Genomic DNA, 12,526 nt, shown 5'->3' with positions numbered 1-12,526 from the left:
ATGTTTAAAATACGTAAATCTAAGGATGAGGAGCCAACAGCTCCTGGCCAGGGTAAGTATTTTTAACATCAATTATACTGCTAGTTATCAAAACATTGAATTACAAAATAAAATCTTTTTAGAAATAGTGAAAAGAACCAAATATCAATGCTGTCATGTCAGGTTGTATATGATATTTTTTTTCTCATACTATGACAGTACGAATCAAAAAGAGATCAAGAGTGCCGGGAGTCATGATCACTCAGTTTGTTGAAGAACTTCCTGAAGGAATGACTACCCCAGATTTCACTCGGAAACCCATTGCTATAACTATACAAGAAGGTAAGGTAAAACTGCACTACTTATCACATTTCCAGTGGAATTTTAGGGTGATATTCCAGCTAATTGTTGCTATTTCTGCAGGAAAACAGGTTATTTTCAGAGCGGTAGTGATTGGCAAACCAGCCCCAACTGTGACTTGGATGAGAAATAACGGAGAAATTGATGATAGTTACAAAATCACCCAGGACAAGAATGGAGGAGAGTATCAACTACAGGTGAGATCACTGACCATTTTCAAAACTCTTCAAATGTAAAAGTTATTGTAGATATAAAATATTATCCATGTTCCATATAACAAGTAATCATGATATGATTGATAGATTCCTGATGTGACCTCGGATCATGCTGACACCTACAAATGTTTGGCCAAAAATGAGTATGGGACAGCTGTGGTGACTGCTGCACTGAACGTTATTGAGGGTCAGTAACTTCTTTTTTATTTATGCACTGATTCAGAGACAATTACTTGGACTTAATACCCCTCTTTTCCATTTTACTTATATCTTTTAACTTTCTTCCTCTTATTTAGTTGGCTATAAAAAGAACAGAGCCATGCAGGAATCAAGAACAGGTATACAATGTGCATACTGTCTGCTATATTTTTCAGTCATTGAATTCAAGTGGTGACCATGCTGCTGTTTTTTGTCGTAGCTATCCGAGAGGTACCTGAGGACTTCAAAAAGGCCTTGAAAAATAAGTATGTAGAACAAATATGTAAGAAAGTCTATTTTTCACTGTTGCTGTTTCTTTTGTGTTGAAAATGCACTGTTGTTGGTAAATTATTTCTGCTTTACAGGGTTGATATGGAGGCAAAAGAAGAGAAGAAACCAGAAATCGACGACAAGTTTTGGGATCTGTTGATGAGTGCTGAAAAGAAAGATTATGAAAGTATCTGTGCTCAGTACGGTGTCACTGACTTCCGTGGGATGCTGAAAAAACTGAATGAAAAGAAAATGGAAAGAGAGGTTGAGCAAGAAAGGGTAAGTTTCAGTTAAATCTGCATTCAAGTGGGAGTTATCTGAATGTCAATCAATGCAAACTCTGAACCCTCACTTTTCCAAAGTGTCAAAGCTTTGTTCTCTGTACTGTAGGTGGTTGAAAGGCTTTGCAACCTAAAGCCGGTTGAACTGAAGGAGGATGGTGATGCAGAATTTGAGCTTGAAATGTCACTCAAAGACCCTTGCAGCAAAATCTACTTATTCAAGGTAAATTTGTCAAAATAAAAACCTTAATGATGGATAATTCAAACAAACTTTGAGCTGTATAACTTAGTCTGCATTAAATACATTTCAACCTGCTCTCATACTGCTTATTTTTTGACAGGATGGAGTTATGATTCCCTTTGATCAAGACACAGAGGTTAAACATGGACTGAAGCAAGTGGGAAAGAAGTTTGTGTTCAGTATCAATGGTGTTAGTGCTGAGGATGCAGGACTGTACCAAGTGGAGGTTGACGGAGTTAAGATCTTCTCAACAGATTTCAAGCGTAGGTTAAAGCACCAATGTAACGATGGATTTTGGATTAACACATGCTTGTTACTCTTTCGTGTTGCTTATTGACCAGCCAACAACTGCCTTGTGCTAATGTCACTACCGAAGTCCCAAAACCCAAAGCCTGTAGACAGATGGGTAGCAAGAACCAGAATATCACAGGGGTTATCAAGTGGACAACTCCTGTCACAAGTTTTTTGTTGAGTTAGGTCACTTCGGAAGGCTTAACAGTAAGCTCTGGCTCCTTCCATGCCAGCTCCTAGTGTCCATCATATCCACCCCAATTAATCCGACCCAGTCAAAATTCAACAGACCCCAGCTCTGTTTAAGGCTCTGATACTACCTGTGCTTCCCTTAGACACCCCAACCCCTAAAACCTAATAAAAAGAAGGAGACAGGGAAGGCAGTGCTGGGACAAGTGGCAGGTCTAGGCAAGAACTCCTCACTGCCAGGCTAGGCTGAGCACTTTGCCTCCTGAGAAAGTAAGGAATGGGCACGTAGAGTAGTGGGTTGGCCTCACATAAAAAATACTCAACTTACATTATTTCAGCTTGATTCATTATCTGATTCTGAGCAATGTCTTATCTCGAAAAATGACTGGATTCCCTCCGTTATACCCGTCTGTGACTCATTCCTGACCAAGGTTATAATAGTTTTGGATTTGTCATTATAGTTTAGTTTTAGTTAGTTCTGACATTTTATTTTCCATTACAGTTTAGTTTTAATTAGTTTTAGAGCAGGCATTCTAGTTTTTTTCATACCTTATTAACCAGGTGCAGGATTCAAAAAGGTCAGAGTAAATATTTTGTCATACTGTTTATCTTCAAGTCCAACATAGTGCTCACTGCTCAGTCAATGCTGATACCGAAATGTTGGCTGCTGCCTTAAACACATGAAAATAATATAAACTTGGTATAAAAATATAAGCATAAATTATATAAAATAATGTTGAAATAAATTACATAAAAATAATATTATCATAAATTATAATATATATATATATATATATATATATATATATATATATATATATATATATATATATATATATATATATATAACATGAGCTTTAATAAATAAAAACTTGGACTCAGTAACAATAAAGCCAGACTCAAATACAATAAAAAAATGGACTCTGTAACGATTAAACTTTTACAGATGCTCCAATTCATTGCTCCACTACGTTTCGACACAGCACAGCGCACAGCCAGTCAAGGCAGTAAACAAGCTCGTCCCTATATGCCACTATGATGGTGCTGTGCGGCACTGACAACTGCCTAAAACTGTCTAAAATTGGTTGGGAAAATATGTCGGATTAATTTAAATCTTGAAGGCTATTAATATTGTCAAAAATAGAACTAAGGGAATTTTGTCTATCATTTTAGTTAGTTTCAGTTAGTTTTGTGAACACAAGATAGTTTTAGTTTACTTATCGTTTTTGTTTTCTTTTCTAGTTTTTATTAGTTTGAGTTAACTGCAATGTATTTTAAATTTTAGTTTTCGTTTTTAGTTTCGTTTTAGTTAACTATTACAACCTTGTTCTTGATGCCATACCCCCACAAAATGGACAAAAACATACATATTTGGAGAGTTTCTTTAGTCAGGGTAAAAAAAAAAAACACTGAGGAGACAGAAGACGAGCCGGTCTGTGAAATTATAGTCTGATATTAAACCGGTCTGTAGCGCAAAAAAGGGTAGGGACCGCTGAAGTAGAGAGATGTTTTCTGTCCCCCACCCCCACTCCCCGCCAGATCCCCTGACTCATTCCAACTGCTTTATTTGACATTGCCTTAATCATCTTTTGCAAATTCTGACCAGGAAATCCCAATCCCCCCGGTCGTGAGAACGTTAAATGTGCTGAAACTCTTTCTACATTCCACTTCAACTGGACCAACCATCAGTTTCCAACCTCGCTGTTCTGTTTCTATTAAGTTTTTTCCCTTTATATGCCTTCCCTAAAAAGTCTTCCCATGGCATTGTCAGCTCAATATAATAATTTTTCCTTTGACTGTCAGGCCTCAGATTAGAGCAAACTATAAGCTATGCCCTAACATGTTTACAATATGATACAATGACACTTAGACATGCTCCAAAAGTTGTCCTTTAAACAGGAACTCAGAGATACGACCTTCAATTGTAATTTGTTTTGCTTTTTGCAGTTCCCCCTGTTGACTTCCTGGTGAAGATTCAAGACGTGAAAGCAGAAGAGAGAGAGGATGCTGTTTTTGAGTGTGTTCTCTCACATCCTCTTAAAAAGATTACCTGGATGGGAAAGAATATTGCGCTGGAGCAAGGGGATAAATTTGACATCTTGGTGTCAGAGGACATGTTGATTCATTCATTGGTCGTAAAAGACTGCCTTCCATTGGACAAAGGAATCTATGCAGCGGTGATTGGAATGAAGTCCTGCAATGCCTGGCTTATAGTAGAAGGTACTGTTAAACAATTTTAGGAGCATATCTGTCCACTGTTTACCTTTTTTTTTTTAAATGTTCAACTTTTTCAATTATGTTTAAAATGTTTTGACACTATGTATCTTTCTCATTAGCTGACAATGATCCAAGTTCAATTGGGAAGAAAAAAGCTCGCAAAACAACCAGAGCTGGAGGTGGTGGACCTGAGCTTCTGAGGATAGCTCAAGAGCAAAATGAAAAGGTTCAGAAAGAGAGAGAAGAGTTAGTTGCAAAAGTAAGGGCAGAGGCAGAAGCAGCAGCTGCTGAAAAAGCAGAAGCTGAAGCTAAGGCTAAGGCAGAAGCAGATGCCAAAGCAGAAGCCGCTGCGAAAGCTAAAGCAGAAGCCAAAGCCAAAGCAAAAGCAAAAGGGAAAACAAAGGAAAAGACAGGAGACAAGCCAAAGACGAAAAAGAAGGTGAAAGCAAAGGGAGAAGATAAAGTAGAAGGAAGCCCTGCTGTAGAGGGGGATCAGGTGGAAGAGGAGGAGGAGGAAGAAGAGGAGGAGGACGAGGAAGAGGAAGAAGAAGTTGAAGGGGAAGAGGGAGAAGGAAAAGAAGTAGTACCAAAGGCTTCAAAAAAAGAAGCAAAAGAAGGCGAGGCAGCTGTTGAAGCTGCTGAAACAGAAACAGAAGAAGGAGAGCCCACCCAAGAAAAAAGAAAAAGAGTGAGAGCAGGTCCACTCGTGCCTGACACAGTCATTGGTAAGATCCATTTGAACGTTATACATGCTAAACCCTGCTTTCTTGATGTACTTCTCCCAGTTAACAGTGAGCTTATTTTTCCTTTAGACCCAGGAGTGTACTTCACCGGTGGTCTGTCAGATGTGAACGCAATTCTTGGGACAGATGCCGAACTGGTGTGCAGGCTGAGCAGTGAGGAATGTGATGGAGTCTGGTTCAAAGATGGGCAAGAGGTGAAAATCAAAAGTGAACCAACGTGTCTCTCTGAGATTCAAGTTTGCTGAGGTATTTGTGTGTTTGTTTCAGCTGGTAGCCACAGATGACATTTGTATTGTAAAAGATGGGACTTACCGCAAATTGATAATCAAAAACTGCAAAGAAGAGGATGCTGGAAAGTACAGATGTGAAGCAGATGGACGTAAAACAGAAGCTGTGCTAAATGTTGAAGGTATTTATTTTATCAGAGTTGATATGTGGTCTTCGATTTCAGTAACAGCTCCAAATGTATGTCTCTGTTTGTAACAGTGCTTTTTTTCTTTCTTCCTTCTCCAGATCCACCAAGATTTAACTCTGATGACCTGGCTGAATTCATAAAACCTATCACAATCAAAAGTGGAAAAGATGCAGCCTTCAAAGTGTCATTTGTTGGCCGGGAACCCTTTAAGATACAGTGGTACAATGAGGGCGAAGAGCTGTTGGAAGACTCTCACACCAAGATTGAGAAGTCTTCTTCACACAGCCGCCTGCTGTTGACCAAGTGCCCTCGCAAAATCAGCGGAGAAATTAAGATTAAGATTAAAAACGAATGTGGAACAACTGAAGCCATCACACAGCTTCTTGTTTTGGGTAAGTTGTGCACTACATGTAAGAGTCTACAGATTCTCATGTTTTGCTGAAGTTGCATCTTTATTCTCTTTTTCTGTCACAGATAAACCAACACCTCCATTAGGTCCTGTGGATATCATCGAAAGTTCTTCAACCTGCATTGATTTTAAATGGAGGATTCCAAAAGACAATGGAGGTTGCCCGATCACTGACTACATCCTGGAGCGCCAGCAAATTGGCAGAAACAGCTGGAAGAAATTAGGCAAGATTGGCCCAGAAGCTAAATACAGGGACACTGATGTTGATCATGGCAGAAAGTATTGCTACCACATCAGGGCAGAAACTGATCAAGGCGTCAGTGAGATGATGGAGACTGATGACATTCAGGCAGGCACAAAGGGTGAGGAAGACCAAAACTGACAGTATAGTGGGTGTCTAAAATGACCATGACAGGCAGGTGCGAAGTTATTTCTGTCTTTAAAACTGTTTTTGATGTATTTTTAGCATACCCTGGAGCTCCTTCGACACCAAAGATTGTGAGTGCTTTCAAAGACTGCATCAATCTGGCTTGGTCTGCACCGAGCAACACTGGAGGAACTAATCTGTTGGGATACAATGTTGAGAAACGCAAGAATGGCAGTAACCTGTGGAGTCAAGTCAACCCACCTGATGAGCCAATCAAAGGTCAGGCAATAGGCAAAATAAAACTGAGCAGTACAATGATGTCTGGTTGTGTCCCGATGGGTTGTCAGATACTCACTGTGGAGTCAAGTTCCTCTGAATTCTGACTGGATCACGACTATTACAGAGCAATCAGTGTTTGGGAGTAGACAGTAACCATGCCGACTGGCTACCTTCAGCTGAACGTGTCAGGGCTTATTGACCAGTTAACCAGCTCACACTGAGCTGGTCACCATTGCATAGCTTGCCAAACCACTGAACCCCATTATACTCCCAGTGCCAAAGTGGCCACACAGTCCTAACTGTTTTCTAACAGTAAAGGAGTCTATTAGAACTACTTTTGACTCATTCATTTATAACAGTTTAAACACCACTGTAATATTTCCAAGTGAAATGTGTTTTCTCTTCTATTTTAAGAAAAGAATCAACTGTTTTGTAAACTTAACAATACCCTCTGACACATAAACAGAGAAGAAGTATGCAGTAAAGGACGTCGTTGAAGGCATTGAGTACGAGTTCCGTGTGTTTGCTATCAACATTTCTGGTGCTGGAGAGCCAAGTACACCTTCTGAATTTGTCTTTGCAAGAGATCCAAAAAGTGAGTAATGAGCCAATAAAAGTGACTACTATTTTGTTATTTTTGTTAATCCTATCACTTGTCTTACATATTAACCCTTTCAACTTCTAGAGCCTCCTGGTAAAGTTATTGACCTGAAAGTGACAGATTCTACGTACACCACTCTGTCACTTGGCTGGACCAAGCCCATTGAGGAGGAAGGAGTTCAAGATGAGGCCAAAGGATACTTTGTAGAGCTCAGACCAGCAGAGAACCCAGAGTGGGGCCGCTGCAATTCCAGTGCCATCATTATGACCTCTTATACTATAATGGGTCTGAAGTCTATGGCCATGTACTGGGTAAGAGTTTTAGCCACCAATGAGGGTGGAGATGGTGAACCTCAAGAGCTGGACAACTACATCATTGCAATGCCTCCTCCTGGTGAGTCAGTGGGAATGTTACATGCCAAAGGTGAAATTCTAGACATATACAGTAGATTAATCACTCTCTAAAATATTTCCACTTTGTCACAGTGAGGCCTCAGTTTACTGACAAAAAAATAAAGAACTTTATGGTGATGAGAGCTGGAAACTCTGTTCGGATCAACTTTAACTTCCAGGTTGGTTATAAAAAAATGTTTTAAAACCTTCAAAAGTGTTTTGTTTATGCAAAAAAAAAAATAAGTATGAACTCACACCCACATATTTTCTATTGCTGGCAGGCCTCTCCTATTCCAAATATTAACTGGCTCAAGGACGGTCTCCCAGTGGCCAAGCATGTGACAGTGAGCAACTCAGACACGTCATCCCAGCTCATCATTGCTTCATCAGAGCGTCATGACACTGGAATCTACACAATCATTGTCAAGAACATGGTTGGTCAAGAGACCTCAAGTGTCGAAATAAGAGTCACAGGTGGAGTAAAGAACACATGTCTCAAATAATCCCTAAAATGTTAAGTGAGAGTACTGGAAGCCTTCTGAATGTTTTGGCATCATATACAGGGTTTTAATAATCAATATATTTGTTTCTAGATGACCCCAAGCCCCCAGGTCCTGTGGAACTTGATGAAAACGTGTCAGGGACCGTGACTGTCTCCTGGACTCCTTCTCCAGATGAAAAGAAAGACGACAGGCTGCACTATATGGTCACCAAGCATGATTCTGTTAAACGCACTTGGCATACTGTTGCAGATCACCTGTTCAACAACAAGTTCACTGCCGTCAATATCATGCCTGGGAGGCAGTATAAGTTCCGGGTTTACGCTAAGAATGATATGGGGGTTTCCAAACCCTCTGAGTCGACCCTTTGGGAAGTGAAGAGAACCAAAGGTGGGTTTTACAGAAGGGAACCAAAAGTGTTCACTTCAGTAATATCATGATGATGCTCTTGAAGGGGAGGAGCATCATCATGGGCCTGTGGTTGATGAATTCACATCCTGGTGTAATGACTCATTTCTTCAGCTTAATCTCTTAAATACAAAAGACAACCAAATTAAAGGGTGTTGGTATAGGGGTCGTGAACAGGTACAAATATCTGGGCACTGTACTTGACAAAAAATTGTTTTTTGAGCATCAGAGGCTATATTTACTAAAAAAATACATTCTTTTAATGCATCCTCTGAGATGATGACCCTCTTTTATAAAAGTTTCATTGAATCAGTTTTAAAGTTTTGTATCATTGCCTGGTATGATAATCTGGCCCTAGTCCATAAAAACAGACTTGGTAGTCGGGTTACAGTGGCAAGCAAGATTGCTTCTATTGGTCTATTGAATAGCCATTGAGTTTGCTTTCCCTTGCACTGTACTTTATTAGCACTGCACTTTATCTCTTTTATCTCTTTTATCTTCTTATTGTTTCTTATCAAATTGCAGGAGAATCTCTGCCGGGAGCAATTTTTCATGTTATATACTTGATAGGGAGGATTTATTTGATGTTCCTTTTGTCTTGTTTACGTATTATCTGTCTCCAGCTGCAGACAAATTTACCTGTGGGGACAACAGATTCATATTTGACTTTTGACCTTTGATCAAACTGGATGACAATATTTCTGAAATGAGAAACCAATTAATTAAATAAAGTAATGAAGCAGCATTTTTCATTCTGAATCTGAGACAGTGGACCAGACTTAAATATAACTTAAAAAAGAAAAAAATGACAGGTTTATTGATCTTGTGTTTTTTTTTAATATGCAAATTGTGATAAAAAAAACTATATCTAGATATCTAAAAATTAGTTTTACTAAGTGGAAGTGGAAATAGAAGTTGCAAAACCAGGCAAAAACACTTTAAGGAGCAATAATGAGGAGGCCTGTTTTATCTGAATTTATCTGGAGGAAGTTGTCATTCATCTAGTACAGTATGGCTGTTACACATTTGAGATGGTTAATCAGTTTATCTGTATTATTTAGTTTAAAACATAGAGCTGAATATCATCAGCGTAACAATTGAAAAAAATTGCATTAAACTGCTCAGAGTAAAGCATTGTAAACCACTATGAAATCCATTCAGTTTTTATAAAATATGCATTATAAATGCAGTGACTAATGTATTGTTTAACTAAACATACAACTGATGATAGATGTAGACTTGTCCTTCCTGAACTGCAATCCAAAAGACAGTTGTTGGGGTGGTTTTGGAGAGGGGGGTATATGGATTTTATAGTTCTTCTCTGTGATATATTTGCTCCTCATTATTTGAAAAAAAAAAAAATTATAGGTCTCAAAATTAAAAAAGAAAAGGATTATTTTTTTAAAGTTGAATTTCATAGAAGAAAAAGTGCCCTGTAAAAATGAATAAAAAACTAGAGAAGAAGAAGAAAACATAACCAGAGGAAAAGAAGTGTTGAAAAATTTAAGTACAATGAGTTATTTATCGGATAAAACAGCATCCATCAAGATTCCTCTTCTCCTTTTAACCTTTTTCCCTTTTCTTTTGTCGAACCAGAAACATTCACTTTGAGCCTTCCAGCCTCAAAAGACTGCAGCTTCGAAACACCTCCTGCATTCTCTGTACCACTAAAAACTCACAACAGTCCAGAGAGCTACGAGTGCTACATGAGCTGTGCTGTGACAGGAAATCCCAAACCCTATATCACCTGGTACAGAAATAACATCAGCCTGAACACCAACACCAACTACTACATCACTAACACATGTGGAGTTTGCTCGATGGTGATTCTCAAAGTCGGGCCCAAGGACAGCGGTGATTACACAGTCGTAGCTGAAAACTCTCTGGGCAGAGTGGAGTGCTCCACTAAACTTGTTGTTCAAGGTACAAACATCAAAAACATCAGAAACATCCGACTCGTTATGAATTATTTTCTCCTAGGTAGACCGTATGATAATTCTCTTCTCAATCTCTTTCTTCAGATTAAAATAACGCAGGCAGCCGGAAGTCCACAAGAAGCCTGTTTCTGAAGCAAGAATGGAACTGGCTCTGCTGTTTTATAACCTGCTGCTTATGTGACTGTTCTTCATTAATCACTGTTTTAATGTGTTTCAGTAAACACTGAATATGAAAATAATGCTAAAAAGAGAAAGAGCTTCTAAGAACAATCATCAACTATTTGAAGGCCCTGAAAAACAGGTTATGTTTTTCAAGTTAAACTTTACTCAGTTGAATTAATACACAGAGCAGGGCATTCAACATGAACTTTGTGCTTATCTAGAACCTACATTTTGTATTTGTTGAAACTTTCCATAGTTTGCATTGTAGTTTCCTCTGCTATGTCTGTTTGAGACAAAACAATCCAGCAACTGCATAAAACTTATAAACCTTGTGGATAGTTAAAGATAAGATTATATTCTCTGAACAAAGTTTGTTTTTCTTTTGATCTATTTTTGCCAAGTTGTGAATAAATCCTTCCTGTTCAAAAGTGGGCTGTATTATTTCCACATTTCTTTCACAGTTACATCGTGGTTGGAATTAACAATGGGTGAGTAAGAAAGACTGAAATTTGGCTCTGTTGTAAATTGATGCCAGGTTGCTGAAACACAATGAACACTGTTCATAAGAAAATATGTAGGACACTGTTGTTTCTATTTATTTATTTATTTATTTATCTATTTTTAGATTTATAAAGGGTTGTCAACACAGTGGTGAACTCAATTATTTTGCAGAAGTTAACTGCAATAAGGTTGTTGCTGAAAACTGTTCAGTGGTTCAAAAGCAATCTGAGTAGCAGAATGGAATGTGTCAGGATTTATGGCTCTCTTTACCATTTTAAACATAAAAAATGGTGTCCCACAAGGGTCCATATTGGGTCCAATCTTATTTGATATCTTGATTATTCATGGGAAAAAAATCAAAGATGTTACATTTCATTCTAATGAAGATCACACCATTTTATACACTTAATCATCTTCCTTGTTGAGTGCAATCAACTATCTATCTATCTAGATAGATAGATAGATAGATAGATAGATAGATAGATAGATAGATAGATAGATAGATAGATAGATAGATAGATAGATAGATAGATAGATAGATAAGATCTTTATTGTCTCCCATGGGAGAAATTAGTCTTGGACGCAAGGGCCCAGGTGACACTCACACTTCAGTCCAATCACACTCAAGCATAAAAAATAGAAAGTTACTCTAGAATGTATCCATTACATATACACAATTTACAGCACAGTTTACAGTATATTGCACAATGCCCATGAATAGAAGACAGAAAGAAATTATTGCACAATGCCCACCAGGAAAAACTAAAAACAAAAACAAATTGCAAATTCTCTTCCTCTTGTCACACACATGCACCCACATACACACATGCTGACACACAAATGTACACACAAAACATGGTGACACCCAAAGACACACACATCTACAAGCTGCTTTAAATGCTGCTGACATAAATCTTGCCGCATTGCAGACACTGTACATGTCACTTCTTGAATGGAAAACAAAGTTTAACTTCTTTACATTTCAACATTTCAGGAGAATGGTTTATATGTCTTACTTATGCTCTTTACTGACTACTTAAGTTTTTTGGGACTGCAACCTTTGGTTCCACAGATAAAGGTCCAGGTCTGGGCTACAAAGCCACCCAAAAGTGTACTATTTATTTGGGTAACTGAAAACTAGGATTAAGGATGATCTGATGAGCTTGGGCATATGTTTTATTGATAAATATAATGTTCACTTGTCTTTTGGTCTGTCTTGCTATCTTTTTATGCCGCTGTCCTGGCCAGGGCTCCACTAAAAGATAGATTTCATATCTCAAACAGAGTTCCCAGTAAGCTAAAGGTTTAAAAAAAAAAAAAAAAAGGAAAGAAAAGGGAATGCATGCTTATCGCAACACAACCATGGGTTTCTGAGACATTCGATATGGATACACTGATGACAAAAATATTTTTGGTGCTAAAGCAAAAATCAAAAGTTTGTCTTAACTTGTGGAATTCATACTCATAGACCAAATTTTTAGTGCACTGATATGAATGACCACCACTTTTCACTAAGCCTTATCATCAAATCACAGGAATAAAAGTGTGGCTGGTTACTGTTTCTGTGTGGG

General features: G+C 38.2%; 1 protein-coding gene across 1 annotated transcript; it reads left to right on the top strand.

Moving 5' to 3' along the window:
- On the top strand, window positions 1-10,381 carry LOC141789478 (immunoglobulin-like and fibronectin type III domain-containing protein 1). The gene is made up of 24 exons (XM_074668895.1): window positions 1-52; window positions 199-321; window positions 403-536; window positions 642-741; window positions 851-892; window positions 973-1,018; window positions 1,118-1,301; window positions 1,413-1,526; window positions 1,645-1,807; window positions 3,972-4,244; window positions 4,361-4,714; window positions 4,889-4,966; window positions 5,054-5,178; window positions 5,252-5,393; window positions 5,498-5,791; window positions 5,874-6,170; window positions 6,275-6,454; window positions 6,921-7,049; window positions 7,140-7,448; window positions 7,541-7,626; window positions 7,729-7,921; window positions 8,041-8,337; window positions 9,952-10,278; window positions 10,377-10,381. The coding sequence occupies exons 1-24, from the start codon at window positions 1-3 to the stop codon at window positions 10,379-10,381; spliced, it is 4,047 nt and encodes a 1,348-aa protein (XP_074524996.1).
- Window positions 10,382-12,526: the final 2,145 nt, after the last annotated feature.

Source organism: Halichoeres trimaculatus, unplaced genomic scaffold (genome assembly GCF_033239565.1).
Source record: "Halichoeres trimaculatus isolate MK-OKI-2021-1 unplaced genomic scaffold, fHalTri1.1 fHalTri1_scaffold_1, whole genome shotgun sequence".
NCBI classification, from domain to species: Eukaryota; Metazoa; Chordata; class Actinopteri; order Labriformes; family Labridae; genus Halichoeres; species Halichoeres trimaculatus.
This window is presented reverse-complemented; position numbering and strand designations above follow the sequence as displayed.